The sequence below is a fragment of the Canis lupus genome, chromosome 16 (genome assembly GCF_003254725.2).
Source record: "Canis lupus dingo isolate Sandy chromosome 16, ASM325472v2, whole genome shotgun sequence".
Taxonomy (NCBI): domain Eukaryota; kingdom Metazoa; phylum Chordata; class Mammalia; order Carnivora; family Canidae; genus Canis; species Canis lupus.
Window position 1 is genome coordinate 15,679,048 of NC_064258.1, and position 23,349 is coordinate 15,702,396.

At 54.9% G+C, this 23,349-nt stretch overlaps 2 protein-coding genes across 23 annotated transcripts in view; both read left to right on the forward strand.

Annotated features, from left to right (window-relative positions):
* The window catches only part of ZNF775 (zinc finger protein 775), a 26,966-nt gene extending 20,612 nt beyond the window's left edge, over positions 1-6,354 (forward strand). For 8 of the 11 annotated variants that reach the window (XM_035699631.2, XM_025453088.3, XM_025453099.3 and 5 more), the window contains 2 exons: positions 2,405-2,439; positions 4,713-6,354. In XM_035699631.2, the coding sequence (XP_035555524.2) occupies positions 2,418-2,439; positions 4,713-6,316 (1,626 nt within the window). In that variant the 5' untranslated portion in view covers positions 2,405-2,417 and the 3' untranslated portion in view covers positions 6,317-6,354. The remainder of the gene's footprint in view (positions 1-2,404; positions 2,440-4,712) is intronic. The other 3 variants (XM_025453146.3, XM_025453139.3, XM_049095052.1) reach the window with 1 other exon arrangement.
* The window catches only part of LOC112664020 (zinc finger and SCAN domain-containing protein 2), a 28,784-nt gene continuing 11,783 nt past the window's right edge, over positions 6,349-23,349 (forward strand). Inside the window, exons 1-3 of one of the 12 annotated variants that reach the window (XM_049095061.1) lie at positions 6,349-8,145; positions 15,713-16,607; positions 18,411-20,649. In XM_049095061.1, coding sequence (XP_048951018.1) covers positions 15,741-16,352 — 612 coding nt within the window. In that variant the 5' untranslated portion in view covers positions 6,349-8,145; positions 15,713-15,740 and the 3' untranslated portion in view covers positions 16,353-16,607; positions 18,411-20,649. The other 11 variants (XM_049095054.1, XM_049095063.1, XM_049095062.1 and 8 more) reach the window with 11 other exon arrangements.

The following is a 23,349-nucleotide window of genomic DNA, read 5'->3' on the forward strand; positions in this document are numbered from 1 at the left end:
ATTTTATTTATTTATTTGACAGAGAGAGCACAAGCAGGAGGAGTGGCAGGCAGAGACGGAGAGCGGGAGGGAGAAGCAGGGAGCCTGATCCCGATCCTGGGGCTCAATCCTGGGACCCTGGGATCATGACCTGAGCCGAAGGCACTTATACCTGACTGAGCTGCCCAGGCGCCCCCACACCTGAGTAGATTTTAGATTCGCTCCTGACTGCTAGTTTGGACACCTAGTCCCATTACATACTTCAGCTGGCCAACATTTTAGCGCATCCACAGAGACCCTCTAATAGTCAAGTAAACTAGTTACTATTGGGTATTCAATTCCTGCCAATATGCAATTTAAGTCTCCAATTTCATCTTCCAATTATGACTCCTGCTAAAATGATTTCTCATAACCAAGCACCTGGGGGTGGGGTGCTTCCAGGGTTGTTTTGCCAAGAGGAAAACGGGCCCCTCACAGGTACTTTCTGAGTCCCTACCCTCCCACCCCATCCCGTGGTCACCACATCCGTTTCCGTGTCCTCTTAATGGCCATTGAGGCTGTGAGTGAGGCAGGGCTCTTTGGCCCTAGAACCAAAGGCCACCAGATTCTAAGTGAGGTTTTTGTTTAAAAAAAATTAAATGTTTTAGGGCCACCTGCGCAGCTCGGTCCTGGGATTGAGCTCTGTGTCAGGCTCCCTGCTCAGTGGAAAGCCTGCTTCTCCCTTTCCTCCTTGCTCACTATTTCTTTCTCTCAAATAAATAAATACAAATCTTTAAAAAAAATAAAGATTTTTAAGATCCTAATATTTGAATATTGTCATAAAAATTCAAAGAACGCAGATAAAGTGAGGGTCCCCTTTGACTTCTCCCCTCTAGTCCTTGGATTGTCTGCATCATCTATAGGGTGCCCACTGTCATGCTTTGCCCCAGATCCTCCCGGATTGTGCATATTTGTACATAGAGAGGTATAGTTGTAGTTTTCATAAATTGGGTCAGACGACTGACTGATCATTGTTTTTCAATTTGGTTTTTGTTTTATCTTAAAATGTTTTGACAATCTTCACATCAGCATATAGACGGCTCTTAGCTAAGCATTTTTTTAAGTTGCCGCATACTCTTCCATATTCTGAAGGGAGTGATCATTTTGTGTGACTATTACTGACAGGTAATGAGATTGTTCTCCAGCGTTTGCTAATTACCAATAGCTCTGCAGTAAATATTTGTGGACATTCCTCTGTACGCTCCTATGTATTTATTAGGATGAACACCCAGAGTGAAACTGTTGGGTAGAGAAAGTAGAGGTTCTGCTACATTTATAATTTTATTTTTTCTTTTTTTTAATAAATCAACAAATCTTTATTAAACATACATTTATAATTTTAATAAGCATTGTCAAATTGTTCTCCAAGAAGTCTGACTTCCTGCCTCAGCTTGCGCCTGCACACACACACACACACACACACACACACACACAGGTGCATTTGTTCTCCTAGGTAGTTTCCAGGTGCTGCAAACATCTGTGTGCAGGTTTCTGTACAGACAGAAGTTTTCAATCTTTTGGGAAAATACTCAGGGGAGGGAGTGATGATTGGGCCCTAAGAGTACGTTTCATTTTGTTGGAAACTGCCAAACTGTCCTCCAAAGTGGCTGTACTGCTCTGCAGCCCCCACAGCAGTGAATGAGAGTTCCTGGGGCTCCTTGTCCTCACCAGCATTCGGTGTTGGTGGCATTGTGGGTTTTGCTTGTTCTCATAGGTGTGCAGTGCTAGTATTTCAGCTTTCCATTTTGTCTAAGCCAAATTCTTCCTTGCTCATTTTTAGAATTTTCTGGATGATTTATGCACATCAGAAATTTTATAATTCAGTGAATTAGGATTACACTGAATTTAAGCATTGTTTTGGAGTGAAGAGCTTCCTTCCTTCTCATCTAGGAGTATGATGTATCTGCCCTTTTAGTTACATTTTCTTTATCCTTTCAATAACGTTTAATAGTTTCCTTTATATAAGTTTTGTATGTGTATCTGGCCTGTGTATCAAGCCCATTATTTTATTAAAGGTACAAATTTTTATTTGTTTTTGTATCTGGCAAACTTGCTGAAACTTTTTTTTTTAAGATTTATTTATTTGATGGGGAGGGGCAGGGAGGAGGGGCAGAGGGAGTGAGAAAAATCCTGAAGCAGACTCCCTGCTGAGTGCAGAGCCTGATGCAGGGCTCCATCCCTGCACCCTGAGATCATGACCTGAGGCGGAATCAAGAGTAGCAGCTTAACCAACTGAGCCACCCAGGCACCCTGTCGAAACTCTTATTTCTAATATTTTGTCAGTATATTCTCTTGTACATTCTGTGTTAATAGTTATCAGCAAATGACGCTTTTCCCTTCCAATATTTATATATATTTTTCTTTTCTCCCCCTCTGCTTTGGCTAGTTCCTCAAGGACAATGTTGAAGAGTGGCAGTGATGGTGAGCATCATCTTGTTCCTAACCTGAACGGTATTCCAATCCCATGCCTTTGGTTATAAGATAACTGCAGGTTCTAGAATAGCTTCTTTGTCTGCCTAAGAGTATTTCCTATATGCCTGGTTTACCGAGAGCTTCCTTCCCCCTCTCTCCATCCCTTCTTCCTCCTCTCCCTCCAGAAATGATGTTGGACTTTATCATATGAGACTTTTTACATGTATTGAGATTATGTAAGGTTTTTTCCTGTTTAGAAAGTCAGTATTATGAGCTATATTGAGCCATCTTTGCTGGGAAGATCCCAGCAAGGTCATGCTATGTTGTTCTTTTGATGCCGATGAACTTGCTTTGCCAATATTTTTTGCTTGTTTTTGGTGTCTGCTTTCAAACTCTAAACCTATAATTTCCTGCCTGCCCTTGTCTTGTTGACTCTGGATCATGCTAGCTTGTGGGCTGTCTCCCCTCCCAGTCACTGTCATAGTTTATGTAAGCTGCGGACAACCCTTCCCTTGAAATTTTAGTAGAACCTGTTTTTACAGTTGCCCATTTTTGAGGTAGAACGCTAGCTTTCTGTTCTGTCTCTTTTAGGACATTTTTTAAAAATCTTTTGAGTTCGTTTTGTTAATTTATTTTGTCTCACAGAATCATCCATTATATATAGATTTTTCAAAATGATACATTTATGCATTAATTAGGATTTTAGGATTTTCAGAATCCTTTTTATTTCTCTCTGTTCCCTTTACCCTGTGGTCTCTGCTTTTGTCTATTAGTTCCTTCCTCCTACTTCCCTTGGGTTTGTTTATTTATTTTTATTTATTTATTTACTCATGAGAGAGTAAGAGACACAGAGGCAGAGACACAAGCAGAGGGAGAAGCAGGCTCCCTGTGGGGAGCCTGGTGCAGGACTCTATCCCAGGACCCCAGGATCTTGACCTGAGCTAAATGTAGATGCTCAACCACTGAGCCACCCAGGTGCCCCCCTTGGGTTTATTTTGTTGTCTTTTTATTGTCAGAACTTACTTAGAATTTCTCCTTTTTGTTCATAGCTGTTTTATTTCACCTACTTTTTGCTGAATATAAACTTTTGGTTGAAGTATAACACAGAAGTGCACAGATCACAAGTTCTTACAAATTCTTAAAAAGTGAACATATGGGCAGCCCCGGTGGCGCAGCGGTTTAGCGCCGTCTGCAGCCCGGGTTGTGATCCTGGAGATCCGGGATCTAGTCCCACGTCGGGCTTCTTGCATGGAGCCTGCTTCTCCCTCTGCCTGTGTCTCTGCCTCTCTCTGAATGAATAAATAAATAAATCTTTAAAAAAAAAATAAAGTGAACATGTGCATGAAGCCAGCACCCAGATGAAGAGAAAGAACAATGGGGCGCCTGGGTGGCTCTGTCCCTTAAGCTTCCGATTCTTGATTTCACCGGGGTCATGATCTCAGGGTCATAAGATGGAGCCCTGTGTCTGGCTCCGTGGAGCCTACTTAAAATTCTGTCTCTGGCTCTCCCTCTGTCCCCATCCTCCCCCACTCAGGCCTTCTTCCCATCGCAGTGCCTCCATAGGCCAGGAGTTATCCTGCCTTCTAACTCATCCATTAGTTTTGCCAGCTTTTGACCTTCATGTAAGTGGGATCCTACAGTCTGTGTGTAGTGTCTGTAGCAGACTTCTTCCATCATGGCTTCTGTCCATGCACAAGAGGGACCAAGCACTCCTATAGCATACTTTCTTGTTCTTGGTTCTGTTGAAGAAAGGTGAAATTGCCAAACAGCCAAGGTCCAAGAAGGTGAGATGTGCAGGCACCATGGCTGTTGCCACCAAGAGCCTGGTGGTGAAGTGGACCTTGGTCACCCCACCACTGAGGGACTGGGTGTGCACTCACTTAGCAAGCTCCCAGCACATGGCTCCTCTTAGAATGAAACACTTTGAGGCTTGGCCATTTTCTGCTTGTTCCCTGGGTGGGAAGACCTTCGCTGCATCTCTGGGCCTCCAGGTGCAGAAGGCAGGGCAGGAGGGGTGGCCTCCAAACAGCCTCTCTTCCTTTCTTGCACTTCTTCTCCATATCCCAACCTGCCTTTATCTTACTGGCCTTTCTACCTTCCCTGCCCTCCTGCCTCCTGCCTCCAGTCCTCTTACACGCTTCCTTCTGCATCCTTTCCACCTGCCGCGTTTTCTATGCTCTGCCCTCCCAGCATTTCTTCCTCTCCAACTCCCCCCCCCACCCCCCACCCCCGGCCCTGCAGTGAGTGACTCTCCTTGTCCTCTCTCCCTTTGCCTCTGGCAGGAGATGGGCCGGTGATGAAGATCAAGCAAGAGAAGCCAGACTGGCTGCTGCAGACACTGGTGCCTCAGGCTGTGCTTTCCGAGAAGGATAAGGAAAACATTTTCCAGCAGCATCTGGCCCTGGCACCATGCCAGACCATGGGGAAGCCCCGAGCCTTGGGGGGACAGGAGGAGACCGGGGGCCCAAGGTGGGCTCCTCCCACTGAGCCGGCCAGGGGTCTGGCAGGCCGGGCTCTTTCTGCTGGCGAGGGTCACTTTGTATGCCTGGACTGCGGGAAGAGGTTCAGCTGGTGGTCGTCCCTGAAGATCCACCAGCGCACCCACACCGGGGAGAAGCCGTACCTGTGCGGCAAGTGCGGGAAGAGCTTTAGCCAGAAGCCCAACCTGGCGCGCCACCAGCGTCACCACACGGGCGAGCGGCCCTTCTGCTGCCCAGAGTGCGCGAGGCGCTTTAGCCAGAAGCAGCACCTGCTCAAGCATCAGAAGACCCACTCGCGGCCCGCCACCCACTCGTGCCCCGAGTGCGCGCGCTGCTTCCGCCACCAGGTGGGCCTCCGCATCCACCAGCGTGCGCACGCCCGGGACCGCCAGGGCGCCCGCGCTGGGCTGCAGGAGTTGCTGCGGGACGCCGCCACCCGCCGGAGCTGTCGCCTGCGGCCTGGGCCGCCGCGGGGTCGCCCCGAGTGGGCTTGGTTGGGGCTCTGCCAGGGCTGGTGGCGCCAGGCGGGGCCCCGGGCCGCAACCGCTGCCGCCGCGGCCGCCACCACCCCCGCGGGTCCTGGCGAGCAGCGCCAGTTCATCTGCAACGAGTGCGGCAAGAGCTTCACGTGGTGGTCGTCCCTGAACATCCACCAGCGCATCCACACGGGCGAGCGCCCCTACCCGTGCCCCGAGTGCGGCCGCCGCTTCAGCCAGAAGCCGAACCTGACGCGACACCTGCGCAATCACACGGGCGAGCGGCCGCACCCCTGCCTGCACTGCGGCCGCAGCTTCCGCCAGAAGCAGCACCTGCTCAAGCACCAGCGCACGCACTTGCCGGGCGCCCAGGCGGCGCGCTGCCCCAGCTGCGGCCAGAGCTGCTCGAGCCGCGCAGCGCTGCGGGCCCACCAGCGCGCGCACGCCGCCCCCGCCGCCCCCGCCGCCGAGCCCCAGCGCCCCGGGCAGGCCGCGCGAGATGCGGCGCCACGCTCCGAGCCACAGGCCGAGGCACCCCCGGGCCTGTCGGCGCAGCCTCAGGACCCCCAGCCGGCCCGGGGCCTGGGGGGTGTGCCGTGGGGGCGGGCGCGGGCGGGCCTGGGGGGGCCCGGCGAGCCCCGCCAGTTCATCTGCAACGAGTGCGGCAAGAGCTTCTCTTGGTGGTCGGTGCTCACCATCCACCAGCGCATCCACACGGGCGAGCGGCCCTATCCGTGCCCCGAGTGCGGCCGCCGCTTCAGCCAGAAGCCCAACCTGACGCGGCATCGGCGCAACCACACGGGCGAGCGGCCCTACCTGTGCACCGTGTGCGGCCGCGGCTTTAGCCAGAAGCAGCACCTGCTCAAGCACCAGCGTGTGCACCGGGGGGCCCTGGCGCCCACCCCCAGCGCCAAGGACCAGGCGCTTTAGCGTGCCCGACTCCGGGCAGACTCGTGGGGGGGGGGTGGGGCGGGAGGGGATGGTGGGGGTGTGTGTGGCCTGAATGGGGGTTTCTGCAACCCCTGGGGGTCAAACCCTGGGAACAGGTGATATCCCCAAGGCCCCCAAGGCTAGAGAACAGAATTCTAGAAGCCTCCCAAAGGGGACAGGTAAAGGCCCCAGGGTGGGCCAAGGGAGGAGGTAAGATGAAAGAGCCCTCACTCTGGAGCTTGCCTGTGCCCAAGGGGCCTTGGGACCCGGGAGCGCAGTCTTCAGGCCCCGAGTGAGGGGGCTGCCAGGCTCCGGGAGGGGCTTCCCTGTGTGAAGTGGCCCAGGGGCTGGACTGAGCATCTGTGGCAGCAGCCTGTCAGGGGGCAGGCTGCGGGATGGCCAGATAACATACTCAGCCATAGAAGGACAGAAGCCAGCCAGTGGCTGAGGAGGGGCAGGCCTAGTCCCAGAGCCCACACTTATTGGCCCTTCAGTGTGTATCTTTGGAGGGAGTGAACAGTTCCCTGGTCCTTCCCGACGTGACTGCCCCCAAAGCCAGGGGTGCAGTCATGGTGGATGGGGCCTTAGGATTGGTGTGTGTGTGTGGTGGTCTGACTGGGGTACAAGAGGGGTGGTGGCAGCTGAGGTGTGGTAGCTTGGGGAGGGGCCTGCAGCAGGACACAACCACGTGTGCTGCTCCTACTTAGCGGTCCTGGGCATCCCCATGGCCGGCACCAACTTGGGCCTTTATCAATGCCAGTGTCACAGAAGAGAAAAATGAAGGATTGACTGTCTCACGTGGTCTCATTGTCCTTTGTCAGCCGCCCTTTTGGAACTCCAGGTCTGTGTGTGCTCTGGAACATCCAGCTGCTCCTCCACCCCGGGACCAGGATGGAGAGCTTTGGCCACGAGCATAGCAACTCCCCGTGCCTAGTCCTTGCTGGGGCTGGACAGCAGTATTCCCTTGCCCTCTCCAAATCAATATATCTCCCCACTTATCCTCCTCAAACTCTACCCCGTCCCCCAGAGGTCCCTTCCAAAGCAAGGTGCTGGGGCCTTGGCACTGACAGAAGGACCCAGGGCTCCAGCCTGGGCCTGTGGCCTTGGTTGGTGTCCTCCTATAGGAGGGCAGGGAATTGCAGAGAGGTGGGTGTTGGGGTACTAGAGTTGGACAGCTGGAGGTGGGAGCAAAATGAGGGGGGCCTCCTTCTGGGCCTGCTAACTTCTCCAGGAGCTGCCGGATTTCACCTGGCTTCTGGTCACCACTTTCTCAGATTCTGTTGCCTTCCTTTCATCTGGCAGGGGCCCTAATTATTGTAGCATCACAGAAAAACCTATGGAGGTGATCCAGTTTACCTGGGTAACACAGCGCCAGGAATAGTGCTCAGCCATGCTGCCCACCCCTTGTCCAGGTCTTCCATCAGGACCCCTGCTGTGAACTCTCCCACTGGGCAATCTGTGCCCCATTGTTGCCACCTATGGGAGGGTCCAGCGGGGTTTTTCTAGGCCCTAGGTGCTCTCCTACCTTCCTGGAATGCCTGCCCCCTCCCATAACTCCTCTCCCAGGCTGCCCTGCTCACAGAGGCCAAGTGCCCTGGATCTCAGCAAAACCCACTTTGAGCATGGGCCCTTTGCTCATGCCCTTTCCATGTTACCACTTAGCAAAGCCTGAGACCAACTCAAGCAAGCCCGCCTCCTCCAGGAAGACATCCCAGAGTACCACTCCTGCGTTGGAAAGCTGCTGTCTACAAGGGCGGACCTGCCAGACCCTGGGGCCCTGTGGGATCAGATGCCCGAGAGGTGGTACAGGCAAACACAAGATCTGTCAGGTGGGACTTTGTGTTCAATAGAGGGTGTTGTCCACAAATGGCCTCTGTTTAATGATCAAGCCAAATCCAACAGCTGTGTTGGTAGGACTTGGGGTTAATGAGACCTAATCTCTGCTTGCTTCCCCGTGCACATTCATGAGGTTTGTTGGCTAACCCAAGATGACTGATCCTCACGGATGGGTGCTTCGGGTCATGGGGGGACAGGGCCACATCCATTAGAGCGAAGAATTACCGAGAGGTATGCCCCACTGACCAGGTCGGGGGATGGCACACTGGTTCACTAAGCAAGCCTACTGTGTGCCAGGCACTGTACCCAACTTCCAGGATGCTGCAATGAATAAGCCATTGTCTTAGTCAGCTTGGCCATAATAACAAAGTCAACACAGCTTGGGGGCTGGAACAACAGACATTTATTTCTCACAGTCTGGCAGATTCAGTGCCTGGTGAGGGCCTGCTTACTGTCTTGTAGATGACCATCTTCTTTCTGTGCCCCCACATGGCGAGGCAAGGGCGGGGGGGAGGGGTGCCCTCTGGTGTCTTCCTTTTCTTTTAAGGACCCTAATCTCATTGGGAAGATCCCAGTCTCATAACCTCATCTAAACCCTAATTCCCTCCCAAAGGACCCACCTCTGAATGCCAACACGTTGGGGGTCAGGGGCTTCAAAATATGAATTAGGAGGGGGACAAATTCGGCCAATAGCAGTCGCAGTCCCTCTCCTTGAGATCACGAACCTTCCTGGAAAATCACTAATACACATGGAGCTCAGAACAACCTGTCCAGTCGGCTCTCGAGTAAAGTGTCCCAGCCCCAGCTCCCTTACTAAAGCTTTCTTGTTCATTATGTCATTTAGCCTTACTGTGACATCAGCAACCACAGCAGGACAGTGATACAGGGCAGGGGGATGTTGCAGTGGGACTGGCCACTGCATGTTACAAACCAAGGCCCTAGGCCTCCTGTTAGCCAAGCCCTTCACTGCCACAATCAGGCTTCTCCAAGGGTGGCCTTGCATTGTCAACCTCAATTTTTCATCTCCCTTCATTTTAAAATAATAAAAGTAGGCCAGGGAGTACTTAGGAGGAGGTATGCCATACAATCAGACAAGATCGGATCTGTCTTAGTGGTGTGCAATCCCCAATACTCTAGAGCTGCCAAGATAAAAGGGTTTCGCGGGAGAACAGGAGACAGCCATGTGAAAATCAGGATCTTAAAGGACTTCTGTCCTGTCCGCCTCCAGGTAAGTGTAGGTCTGTGGTGGGGACCCATGGCCAAGCTTCTAACAGGCCAGACGAGCTTGGTGGGGCTGAGGTTCCCGGAATGCCCAGGTCATCCTTGTGTTCTTTGTTAGAAGCTGGCTGGGAGTTAAGAAAAATGATCAAGGAACTCAGAAAATGCTGGTTCTTGGGCAAGCAACCTAAGCTTTGAGTGGACCAGCAAGCCGGCAGCCTCCTCGGGAGGGTTGGGCTTCCTGCTTGCCCAGCCCAAGCCCTGAGGAGCCGCCCAATGGAGAACAGGCTGGGAGGCCAGTGGGTAACAACAGAGAGAGCGGGACCAGCAGGGACTTGGCAGGACTGGGGGGGATGCTGCTGAGACCTTTTCCTTTTATTCTCTAAGTAGTTTGGTAGGAAAAAAAAATACATATACATACATATATATGTGTGTGTGTGTATATATATGCCAAATCCATATATAGGCTATATATATATATATATATATATATATATATATATATATATATATACACCTTTTGGCAAGAGGAGTGTTGGAGCCAAAAATAGTACATTCTCACATGTCACTGCTTTTACTGGATCATGGCAGAGAAGAGAATGGTATCCTGTAGGTTGTCCCTGGGGTTAAAAAGAGAGTGGTATCTCCTAGGTTACTCAGATCTGGAGGGGGTGGGTGCCCTAGACAGGCACTGTCCACTAGAACTTTTTGTGATGATGAAAATGTTCTATAACTGAGCCGTCTGATACCATAGCCACCAGCCACATGAGGCTACTGAGTACCTAAAATGTGGCTTGGGAGGCTGAGGAATTGAATTTACAATTTTCTTTTAATAAATTTAAATAGCCATATGTGGCTATTGGACAGAGTAGCTCTAGGAATATGGTCCCATTGAGAAGTAGAAATGTTGTCTCTCTCCCAGCCACCACCCAAATCTAGAAAGAGCTTTCTTTTGTTGGGAGCAGTGAATAGAGTCAGATAGTTCTGGGGCTGAATGTTGGCTTTACCATTAGGCTATGGGACCTTGTGCAAGTAACCTCTGTAAGGCATGTAGTATAGTGGTTGGCACACAGCAAGCACCTGATAAATAGCAGTTACAATCATTATTTTAATAAACTCCATGTTTGTTAAATGCTATGCAAGCAGCATTTTTACCAGTGGAAGTTTACTATGGGAAGAGAAGAACCGGGTTTTCCCCAAACAGAGCTCCATCCCATAAAGAGGAAGTCTCCACCTGTGTTAAATAGGCCAGCTGCAAGTTTAAGGGCGTGGCCAAATAGGTCACATCGTGGGTTTCAATGACAAGGAAAGAGAACTTTGGAGCAGATGAGACCTGGTACCCACAGCCCATCTCCAGCTGGGTGTCAGCAGAGTGTCCCAGCCCTCGGTGCTGGAGCTGGAGCTGTGCCTGCAACCCCTCATTCCTTACATTACATCATATGCTGGCTGTGCGTGGGTCCCTCTCTTCCCTCCATGGCTACCAGGTGTGGCTTAGAGACCTGCATTCATTCATTCATTCATTCATTCAACAGAGGTTGGCTGAGGGGTCATTAGACGCTGTGCACTTGGAATGCAGAGATGCTGAAAACACAGTGCCTCCCTTCAAAGCTCACAACGTGGTGGGAAAAGAAAGGGGCTTCCCAACTTGAAGTCAGCACAAGATGCTTTGGGAGGGGATGTGTAGTGATCGCTGTCCAATTCCAGGAGATGGGGTGACTGTGCATCTAGCATGCACCCGGTATGTGGGAGGGATATGGTGCAAGGCTCCTCTCAGCTGTCCACACCTCTACCCACAGGGGGCCACGAGCCTGCCGTTCTTTGGGACACTTCGGCTGTGAGCAACCTAGGCCTCTGTTAGGGTCCAATGTCCAGCTGTCACATTAGCCTTGTGGAGTGATGGTGGCTGCCATGCCAGCCACTGGCCCCGCCTGTGGGAAGAAGCATGGCTTCATTTGCAGAAAGCCTCCACATCTCCACTCTGTGTGTTCATCACAGCATATGGAACCGTGGGGGGAGATGTGTGAGTGTCGGGGGTGGGGTGGGGGTGCATGTGTACGAAACTAGAGAAATGAAGTGACTCAGCATTGGCAGAGCAGAGAATGGAGGCCTCTGGAAGTCCCTGGCCCTTGGCATTGCCTACTGAGACGGGGTGGGTTTTGGATGGTATTGCTTCCCTCCCACCCCTGTCCCCCAGCTGTGTGCCTTGCCACTTTGGCACAGCTTACTTAGAAAATGCTGCTAAAAATATGGGTGACATCCTCAGGTACATTGTTGGTTTTGCTTCTGAAAAACCTGGTCATTGACTAAGTGTCCCCATTTCTCCTGTAGCCCACAAAAGGGATGAACACTGGTGGCTCTGGCAGGTGGCAACTTCTGCAACAGGAGCTGGAGAGGTGGGAGGTGTGGCTGTTCTGTGAGCAATGCTCCAGCACCTAGGCAGGGTGTGGGTGTAGGTCATCAGGAGTTAGGGGATCCTTCTGTCAATGCCATGGGAACCTCTGTCCTGGTGGATCCATTTCTTTTGGCTTCCCAGAATTCCCTCCCTGGCACCTCAATTTTAAATACCAATCTCCTTGGGATGTCTAACTCAGGAAGTCCCACTTAGCTCAGTGAGTTGACACAGGAGCAGCAAGGATGGGGTGGGGTGGGGTGGGTGGGGGTGGGGTGGGGGTGGGGTGGGGCAGGCCCCGGAGAGGCCAGACGCAGATCTGCTGGGATAGACTGGTCTGTAGAGTGAGATGTGAAAGCAGGCAGGCCTGATCTTCAGGTCTGGTGTTGAGAATAGGGACTGAATTTATTTTCAGGGGGACCCCACCTGGAATTCTACAGTTCCCAGGCCAGGCACACAGAACACCTGTGGAGGGGTGGGAGGGGAGGCGCCTCATGGGGCTGGGAGGCCTGTGTCTCCCAGAGCCCCCTCCTCAGGGGCATGCCACCCCAGCAGCCACATCCACCATCTGTTGTAAGGAGCTCCTCCTGGTCTGCCACCTGGCAGCTAGCAGGCGCCACAGAGGAAAAGGCTACTTCATATTCCTCTAGCACTTTCCCTTCTGGCCTCAGTTTCTGTATCTATGAAGTGTAAAATCAGAGGCATTTTTTTACTCTGGACAAGATTATTTCCTGTCATGATCATCACACCCTTTTTCTGTGTGTGTGTGGGGGGGTCGGCGGTGTCTAGGTACCAGAGGGGTGCCAGGGAGAGTGAGCCAGGTGGTGGGCCTGCCCTTCCCATCTGGGCTGGGCCACTTAGAGCTGCCAGTTTCTGGGGAAGCCGCTCTGTTTCGATTTTATTTTATTTTCCCATCTATAAAATAGGATAATGACACCTATACAACTTAGACGGCACACGGTTATTGGGAGGCTCTCACGAGATAATATGTGGGAAAAAGCTTTGTAAAAAGCCAAGTAATGTGTAGGTAAAGGGTATTATTATTATTATTGAAGGACGTTTGAAAGCTGGAATTCAGTGCAGCCGTGTCCGCAGGGGTGTTAGAGGTGTTATCTTTTATGGCGTATCTTGGGCTTGATCGGCATGGGTCCGGTTTTGAGGAGGCGGGGATGGTAGAAGTGTCCTTTCTTCGTGTCCCCAGCAGTCCTGGTGGCATAAAGCCGGCCAGAGGGTGGGGGGGAGGCCCGGTTAGTTGGGGCAACCCGGATTCTGCCCCTCGGACGGTGGTCTCCCACGCATGACAGCGGCTCAGAGAGGCTTCGCGGCAGGAGCCCCTGCCCGCACCCCCTGCCCTCTGTCGCAGGGAAAGGCTTCTGCGGCCAGCGCCCCCGCACCCTGCTTCCCGGGCTCTGGGGGCAGCCCGTGGGCCTGGCCAGGGTGGCGTGGCTTTAGGGTGAGGAGGTGAGGGAGAGGCTCGAACCGCTGGCTTGGGCCCTCGGAGGATCCCGAAATGGGAATGGCTGGGGCCGGGGGTCTTGGGGGTCCCGCCCGGCGGGGCGTTCGGCGCGCGACCCGGTTCCGTCTCCTGCCTGCGCTCGCAGCCCTCCTTTTTCCGCCAGCCAGGTCGTCGGCGAGTTAGACCTCCCAGCCTCACGGGGCTGCTGTGCGGCTGCGGCGACGCCGGCGACTGCAGCGCTGCGGAGGAGACGGCGGGCTCGGGAGGCGGCGCCACGTGGGTCCCGGGCGGCCGGGGCCGGGGCCCGGCGGGAGATTACCGTATTTACCGAGGCCGGTGCCGGACCCTTGGGGGCGGGTCACTGCGGGCGCTACCGTATTTGCCGGGAGCCGCGCAAGCCCTTTCCGGAGGCGGGGAGCGCCGCGACTTAATTACGTATTTATCCTGGGTTGCGTGGTGCGCCCGGGGGTGCTGCGGGCGCTGGGGGTGGGTTGCATCCACGCCCCGAGGGGGCCGGGGCTCGCCGCGGGGTGAGGTGGGTTGCGGCAGCCGGGTGGGAGGCCTACGTATTTTCGTGGGGGTTGAGGTGGCGACGCAGAGTTTACCATATTTCTCCGGGGTCGCTCCGGCAGCGGGAGTTGACACGGTTGTGCGCGGAGGTCGGGTGGGTGGGGTCAGCTGTTTTGATGAATGCAGCTATTTGGTGAGAACAGCGGTGCGGGAGGCGGGCCGTCTTGATGGGGGCGAGGGGGAAGGGGCGCGGGAGTCGCTGCAGGAGAGTTACCGTATTTGCGCTGGGCAGCGCAGACTCTAGAGGAGAGAGCCACTGCTGGAGACCGGAGGAGCAAGGGCGCAGCCTGGGCTGTGAGTGCGCGAGGGGGTGCAGAAACTTGGGGGAGGCAAAGGGGCCGTCGCTTTAGACCTTCCCCGTAGTCGGAGGCCTTAGTCAGGGAGGTAGCTGGGGAGAGCCAGGAGGCCGCCCGGAGACAAGGCCAGGCTGAGATTGGCCAAGGGGACGGTGATGGTCTGCCTCTGCAAATGTCAATGCCGCCGGCTGGGGAAAGCTTTGTGGGTGGGGTCTATTGCCTGGAGGACGGTCCCCTGCTGGGGGGTGGGAGGCGGTGTGGGTTCCACCCTGGCCCGAGGGTAGGGGGAGACAAAGGGGATGTCTCTGAGATCCCACTCTGCAGATTGATCGACTGAGGTTGTGGTAAGCAGTGATTTCTGAAAGTGTGGAGAAGGCCTGCTTGGAGGTCTAGGTCCCTGATGGGGGTGGAGGACTGCAGGGGAGTGCCAGCTCAGCCAGCTCCGGAGCAGGCCCCCGTGCTCTGCAGGAGCAGGGGCCCTAGGTCTTCTGGGGGGCATGGAGGTAACGGCAGCAGACTCTGCCCTGCAGGAGCCATGGTGCTTTGGGTGTCTATGCCTCTGCGGTGGTCTTGTGTCTGTGTGCATGTGCATTTTGAGGGGCATTTAGTTGGTGAGCAGCTGCTACATTGAGAACAGCTTTTGACAGTGAGTCAGGAAACTTAGGGCCCAGTCCTGGCTCACCTTGTGTGACCTTGGGCAAGTAAGCTGACCTCAGTTACCCCATCTATACTGGAGGGCTCAGTAAGAACTGCTGCTGCTTCCCCAGGGTTGCTGTGAGGACAATGGGAAACAATTTATATGAGGAACACCGTGCCCTGGGGAAGAGGATACTCAGCAGAACCAGCATGAATGGGATGGAGCTGAACTTGGGTGTTTGTTGAGGATCTGGCCAGGCTTTGGTATGTTGGGGATGCCAAGAGGAATCTAGCTGAGACCAGCCCCTGGGAGCTCACACTCCGTTTCAGTGATTTGCAACCATTTACTGGCAAGCCTCATTCTGATAAACAAAGAGCTGCTGCTTTTAATGTTTAATTGAGATTACTTTCAAGTTTACAGGGTTTTTGTTTTGTTTCTTTTCAGCTTTTCAAAAATGTCTTTGAACCACCGGTGACCCCATCCTTCCCTCTAAATTGAGGATACGCCCTCCCCCCCCCTTGAGATTCTGGTGGGAGAGTTAAGACCTATCCAGGCACAGGCTGACTCCCAATACTAGAAACCTCTTTTAGTTGCCCAACAGGATATAGTGATTGCTTTGGCAGGTGCGGTGCTTGGTGTTGGGGCTAAAGGAAGGAGACCACTCTGTCCTTAAGGCATGCCTGGAGGCCCTGGGCACGACCCAGGTGGCATGCATTCAGTGTGATGACTGAGGGCGTGGGGTTGGGCCCCAAGGCTCAGGACGGCTGGAGGAGTCAGGGAAGGCTTTTGGGAGGAGGTGGCACTTGAGAAGGCTGTGATCAAGTGGTAGAAGAGAAGGGCACTCCGGCAGGGAAGCACTGGCTTGTACAAGACTGAGGGGCAGATGAGGAAGTTGCGGGAAGTCCATGCAATGTCCTCCCTGAGGTTGGGGGCCGGTTGATCCTCGGACCCCCCGACCCTCCCCTGACTCCTCTCTCTGCTTCTGCTTCCCCAGGGGCTGGTGACTGCGGCTGGAAGCGCCCATGACAGAGCTGGCGTCCTCGGGGGGCGGGTCCCCTGCGGGGGACGGGGAGGAGGGCCTGGGGGACGAGCGAGGCCTGGTCATCCACCACCCCGCGGAGGAGCAGCCTCACCGCTGCCCACTGTGCGGCCAGACCTTCTCGCAGCAGCCCAGCCTGGTGCGGCACCAGAAGGCGCACGCCGGGGTGGGCCGCGCGGCCTCCTTCGTGTGCCCCGAGTGCGGCAAGGCCTTCAGCGTCAAGCACAACCTCGAGGTGCACCAGCGCACGCACACCGGCGAGCGGCCCTTCCCCTGCCCGGAGTGCGGCCGCTGCTTCAGCCTCAAGCAGAACCTGCTCACGCACCAGCGCATCCACAGCGGCGAGAAGCCGCACCAGTGCGCACAGTGCGGCCGCTGCTTCCGCGAGCCGCGCTTCCTGCTCAACCACCAGCGCACCCACGCGCGCATGCCCGCGCCGCACCCGCGCCGCCCCGGAGTGTTCGGGGAGCGGCGGCCCTACTTCTGTGCGCGCTGCGGCAAGAGCTTCGCGCGCGAGGGCTCGCTCAAGACCCACCAGCGCAGCCATGGCCACGGCCCCGACGGCCAGGCGGCCCATTTAGGCCGCGTGCTATGATGCGCGCCAGGCCTGCCGCCGCAGCCTGTGTCCTGCCCCAGGGCCGCGCCCGGGACTCCTGGAGCCGGCGTGGGGCTGCGGCCCGTGTTCTGGATGCGATCCCCGGAGACCAGGAGGGTGGGCTTGGGGTCTTGAAAGAGTGGGCCGTGGCCCGCCTTGGGCCACCTCCTCCCGAGTCTTCTCCACCCTCCGGCTGGCCACCCACAGCTGCCCTCGCGCTGGTTTTCGTCCTCAGGCTCACCCGGCCTAGAGTAGGTGAGACCCAAGGGCCATCCAGAGCCCCTCTTGGGCCTGGGCAGGGGCTAGGGGGGACAGGCGTGGGAGGTGGGGAGCACTGGGCTCTGGGTCTGTGACTAGCTTCTTCCTAGATCTTCATTCCCAGAATGTCAGAGCGGAGAGCCCCGTGGAGAGGGCCACTCTCCACAATGCCTGGGCCACCTCAGCCCCCAAGGTCTCCTAGCTCCAACGTGTACTATCTGGTGTACTTGAGAAGACACTTCACTTCATGGCTCAGTTTGCTCCTCTGTGAGCTGGGTTTAACAAGGAACTTCTCCTTGGGATATTGTAAGGATTGTAGTTAAACATTACCAGGTAAAAGAGGGTGATGTCACTGGTCCAGAAATATTTATTGAGCACCCTGGTGTGCCAGGCACGGTGCCATGCTCTTGGCAGGAGGCACAGACACAAAGCCTGGTGGGGTGACACTTGGTGCTCACACAAGTAATGCAGACCATCCTAGGGGACATACTATAGAGTGCCCTGGGAGGTATCACCCAAGGCAGTCTGATGGCTTGAACTGGGTTCTGGGGATGAATAGGGGTGCTCTGGGGAGAGCAAAGGTGGAGGGTTTCTGAGGCAGGGGTCAGATAGAGGAGGCTCACATTTGCCATACAGAGGACTTTGTGGCCAGGGGGAAAGGACACCAAGATGTTTAGTGAGAAGAGCACAGTGATCTCAGACATACGGTTCAAAGGGAAATTGAAGCCCTGTGAGGACAGATCAAAATGGGATGAGCAAGGAGCCTGGAGGGTTGTGGGGTCATCTTGGCAAGAGAAAATGAGGCGCCGAACTATGGGGCTTGACCAAGGGGAGAGCCAGGACTGGCCCCCAGACCCCTGATTCCAAGTTGGTGCTCCAGAGCACAGGCTTCTTCAGCCATTTAGCAGATGAAGAAACTGAGGCTCACCTAAGCTTACTCCAAATGTCACTTAATACTTAGTGTTGTTGTTGTTGTTTTTTAAGATGTATTTATTTATTCATGAGAGACACACACAGAGAAGAGAGGCAGAGACATAGGCAGAGTGAAGCAAGCTCCATGCAGGGAGCTTACTGTGGGACTCAACTCCAGGATTCCAGGATCACATCCTGGGTTGAAGGAAGACGTTCAACCGCTGAGCCACCCAGGTGTCCCAGTACTTAGTGTTATAACAGTGCAGGCCTGGCCCCCAAGACCTTTCATCTGTGTGGCACAGCCTGCAAGAATCTCTTACTGGTGGGAATGTGACTAGAGACCAGGTGGTAGGATCCTGGGCAGTGAGGCCTCTGGGTGGCATGGGTGCCTGAGCGGGCCACGGCATCCACAGTAGTGGGTTGGAGGGAGGGAGTTGGGGGCTTGGAGGGGACCTGCACTCACAGAGCCCTGGCACTGCACCCAACCTGTGCCACCACCTTGCTAGGTGCTGGAGACCCGTCTCCACCCGCTGCCCTTCCTTAGAGCTTCGTGGCTCCTTGGGAATCACTGGCCCTCGGCCTGCCACCAGGTGGCTGCTGCTATGTAGACCTACTTCTTAGTGGCAGAGATAAAGAGGTTCAACCAGGACCTGGGACATCTGGAGCTCGAATGTCCTGAACTCAAGTTGTCTTGGTGGTAAATGGGATTGATAATCCTGGTGTGCTGGGTAGGGGGCTGAGAGGACTGGCTCCAGACGCTGGACAAGTGCAGGGTGGCCCAGCTGACCTCTTCCGCCTAGCCCCAGAGTTGGGGGAGCTGAAGGATGGCTGGGCAGGGTCGTGTCACAGCCCCAGACCTGACCCTGGTCTCTTTGTCTCCATGAACAGATGTGGAGTGGGCAGGACCTCTGGGCAGTGTGTAAGGCACATCTGGGCACAGAGACTAGGAATGGGGCCCTACGGGGGCCTGCCCGCTGGCATGAGGACACATCCCCTAAGAAGACCTACCTCGGGAGGTGCCCTGCAGAGGGGACCCGTGCAGCCTGGAATTGGAGGCAGGTTCTGTGCCCTGGTGGAAAATCCCCCCCTTCCCCGACCTGCTGGGAGTCACGGCCGAGAGAAGAGCTCGTCCTGGCTGCCTGGCCATAGACTTCCACTATCATGTGGCAGCGGGGACAATGCCTGTGTGGAGAGCCGGCTTCTCTGCGCCTGCCTGGCCCACCAGAGACAGGAAGTAACTGGCCTAAGAGAACACAGCAAGTTGGTAGCAGACCTGGCTCTAGAGGCAAAGCCTTCTCCCAGGTGTAAACCATACCTACAGGGTTCACTTGCCTTTCAGAGCAATGGTTAATACTTTGGGGGCACGAAGCCCTTTGAAAATCTCACAAACGTTATGAACCTTCTCCCCAGGAAAACATGCATACCCACGTAGACACAAGAATCTACAAGCAATTTCAGAGCTCCTGGACTCCAGGCTGAGGTTCTTGGCCCCAGGACCTAACACGCCACTCTTTCCTTACCTGACCGAGAGCCCAGAGTCTGGGCCACCATACAAGTAGCATTACTCCCTCCCCCCGGCTGAACTTCCTTCCCTCGTTCAGGAATAAAGAATTCTGAGTAGGGGACCCTTCTAGTCACTTTCTTCTCCAGGGCCTAACAGTGCATCAGGCTTCTGGAACCTTTCCTCCCTCCCACAGGCCTTGCCAGAGGCTTTCTGGGTTGGGTTTGCTCTTCTCTGGCTTGGGGTGCTTGCTCTGGTTTTCACCACACAAGCTGTGCTCTGATTTCACTGTGGGGGTGGCAGGGGAAGGCTGGAATTTCCATGGATGTGGGGTGAGCAGGAGCTTGAGCCAAAGGCTACCTGGGGGAGGGATCCTGTGTGGCTGTCTCCTGCCGGACAGGGTGTTCAGCCTGGCAGGATATGATGTCGGCTGGGGAGGAAGACGGAGCCTCGTGCCTGGTGCCTGCCAGCTCTGGGGCTGGCGGAGGAGCTTCTCTGTCCCCAGAGGGTGGATAGTGGGACACCCGGAGGGACGGATGCCAGGCCTGCGACGGGGCAAGGACTTTGGTTTTTACCCTGAGCAGGTCGGCCTGGAGCTTCCTGGCCTCCTCAGAATGAACCACTTGTCTGAAAAGGTGTGGCCGATGAGGGCTGGGCTGGGTTTTTGATGACAACCAGACATTGTGGTGCAGGTTCTATTTAGTGAAACTCTTGGGGGTGGGGAGAGGCCTGTAGCCATGGGATTTAGATCAAATCTAAAGTGGAGCTGGTCTGGAGGGAGGTCCCAGGGCCAAGCTGGGTTTGGTCAGGGTCGTCGAGAGGCCTCCCCAGCTCCTGGCCTGGGACCTTACTTGTCCTGTCTCCCATGCAGTTTGGCACATAGGTTCTTAGGGACCATCTTCCCTATGCCTTGTCCTGGAGTAACAAACCACTCGGGGGGGGGGGGTGTCAGAGGAAGAGGAGGTACTCTGTGCTTCAGAAGCTTCCACTTGCTCTTATCCTTGGCCCTCTTGGATGGGGCCCCCCTTCTCCGCTGCTTGTCAGCTCACCTCCCTTCCTTGTAACTGTGCAGCCCACACCTGCTGTTACCTTCTCTGTCTTCCCTGGGATTTTGCTGAAATGTGTGCCTCCTCTGCCCTGCTGAGCCCTCTTCTCCGCTGGGCCCTCCATCCTCATCCTCTGAACAATCCGGTTTTCTATGCTTGAGTGTCTGCGTGTGCATTGAGTCTCCAGCTAGACTGTGAGCTCCCTGGGGGCAAGGGGCATGCTGTGTCTTCTTGAACCCCAGCAGGGCCCAGTGCAGGCCTGGGCTCAGAACACTCAGGAAATACTTGTCGACTGGCTGATGGGTCAAGTGCTGGAGGCTGTGGGGTGGCTGGTGGTGAGGATGAGGAGAGGGCCCACGAGTTCACACATGGGTGCATTTCACTGGGCCATGAGCTCGCTCCCCTGGGGCAGTCATGGTTCTAGGAGTCCTTAGATCCTTCCCTCCTTGGGGCAGTGGGACAAGAGGGGACCCCTCCCCCCATGCGGCTACACAGGAGCGTGTGTGAAGGTGTCCAGGCTCGATATTTCCGTTGGTCACTGCGGAGCTGACCACGTGGAATAAATGTTCTCTCGACATCAGCGGGTGTGAGCAGTGGTCATTTGGGGCTCAGCCGGGAGCAGGGCAGTGGCCTCTAGCTCTGCCTTCATCATATACCAAGGAGTTATGTTTCATGGTGGCCAAAGGCTATAGAAAGAATAACTCAAACACCACAGCAGCACAGCTATGAATAACTTAGTGGCCCACCCACACCCCCAATCTGGATTATGTCTGCTGTTTGGATTTGGGTAATGGGTATTGGGGCCCCTTCAAGTAGCCTCAACTGCTTGCTCAGGTGAGAGTGAGGCCAGGCCTGCTGAGAACCTGCGTGGTGATCCCCCATCACTACCTGAGAGGTCGGCTGCTGAGAGTACTCCATCCGACAGCCATCGGTGCTCCAGCATCGGCCCCTGCCTGCTGGGGGGCCTTGGCCAGCCCTGTGTCTTCCCCAAGCTTATTCTTATCTGTGACTGTAGTCCTCCTACTGCAGAGTTGTGAGAATCAAGTCAGTATGTGCATAAACCCTGCAAAGCACGACATGGATGCATCCTGTCCTAGCTTGTCACTGTCCTCCCACTGAAGGTAGATTTGGCAGCTGACCACTTGGTTTCAGAGCCCAGGAATCTTCTGGAGCAGAAAGTGCTGGAGGGCAAAGTTATATCAGGTCTGCCACTGGGTAGCTGAGACGTGGGTGAGTGATTTCCCTCCAGTTGTTGGTGAGGCACGGGCCCTGATCTTGGCCAAGGCTCACCCCAGAATCTTCCTTCTGTGTCCTACTCTTTTCTTCTCTCTTTTTAAGATTATTTGAGAGACAAAGACAGAGAGGGAGCATGAGCCGAGGGGAGGGCTAGAGGGAGAGGGAGGGAGACAATCTCAAGCAGACTCCTGCTGAGGATGGAGCTGGTCTCATGATCCCGAGATCATGGCCTGAACTGAAATTGAGAGTTGGAGGCTCAACCGACTGAGCCACCCGGGTGTTCCTGTGTCCTACAACTTGAGTCAGATTTGGGGCTGTACCAATTGTCTCTAACAGCCAAGGAAGGTCCCGAGTGGTAGTAACTCAAAGAAGGAGACTTTGGAATGTGGGTCTGTTGGGGGTTAATCAGGCAGGACCCTTGTTCAACTCAAATTGACTCACGCCAGAATGGGGCATCGTGGGCTCATGGGACGGAAGTGTAGTGACCCGATGCTGACAGCTGAGTCTCAGCCCATCTTTGGTGCTGCCCTCCCTCCCTCTTGGGAGCCTCCTCCCCAGCTCACACACAGGGCAGGAAGGAGCCTTTTGCCTGCTGAGGCTCGGTTCGTCCCCTGGTCTGAACCAGTTGCAGCATTGACTCCATGGTGGAGGGCAGCGATCTGACTGCCAGGCCCGGGCCTGCACTGCCACTGAGGGTCTGCAGCTCGGGGTCTGTGGGCGGGGAAGGGGCAGTTCGCCGGGGGATGGCCAGAAGGAGAAGGCAGTGAGTGGGTTCCAGGTGGGTAGACCAGCACGCCTGCTACCAACCAGCAATACTGAGTCACTGGGGACCTTGTCCTGAATGCCCCACTCCAGAATCGGAGGCAGAAATGGCCTGTTGCTACGATCTTCAGGCAATCGGGTGTGTAGACACTCTGCACCTCCCCAAGGCAGCCCTTTTTACTCAGACATTCGTCCACCCTTCTGTCTGAGAGAGAAGAAGGACACATGGCATTCCTCTGAGGCCTGCTTGTGGGCATAGAGACAAGATGCCTTCTCCACTGGGCACTGGGGCCCCAGCCACGCAGCCCCCACCACATCCTGGGGACTAGAATGTGTGCCAGCAGTGCCTGCCCTGGCCTGGCTTTATAGGAATGTATTTCCAGGAGAGAAAGGCCCAGAAAGTGGCCAGTCCTGGGTGAGGAAGCAGGTGGTTCACAGAGCAGTTCCTCCACGGTGTCTATGCTACCTCTGGATCCCTCGCTCCCCTCCAGCTGAGCGCCTCCCAAACACGGTGAAGCCTCAAGGTCTTCACTGTAATGATGCCCCAGTGACAGGATGTCTGCCACAGATGCTGCTGGTGCCATGCCAGATCCCCTTTCCTGGCTGTTGTCAGTGTTGGCTGCTAATGGGTCATAGCTGGTTACCTGTGGGGCTGCCCCAGCCAACCCCCACTGAGGCCGACGTGGGCAGGGGGGCAGCTCTGAAGTGCAGTGTGTGCTCAGAACTTCCTGAGGGACCAAATGACATTAGTTTCCAGCTGAGATCCCATCACTGGCTCTTTTTGCCACCTGATCTGACTTCCCACTCCCCTTTTCCAGAGAGCACTTGGCAATAGTACTTATTCCCCTTGGACAGAATCCTTGTCTCAGGCTCTGAGTCTAGGGCCCCAAGCCTAGAAATGTCTCTAAGGGATACAGGCTCAAAGCGCTTTGCACAGGCTAGAGATCATGACTAGTATCTTTATTGAGTTCTGTGTGGTGTCGGTTACCTGTAGGTTTTCAGCGAAGCCCGTAGACTCACAGATTGGGGTGGCCATCTCCTTTGTGTGGGGCCAGGCCAGAGGCCCTAAGTGCTGGTATGGCAGCTCCTCTCCAGGAGCTCCAAGGCTCCTCCCAACTGGAGACAAGGTATAAGAATCTAGATCAAGGGTCAGACGTTGGAGTCTAGCATAGCTGTGTGGCTTTGGCCAAGATCCTTACTATTTTTTTTATTAGTTTTTTTTCCATAAAAATATTTATTTATTTTAAAGAGCAAGTGAGACAGAGAGGAGCAGAGGGAGAAG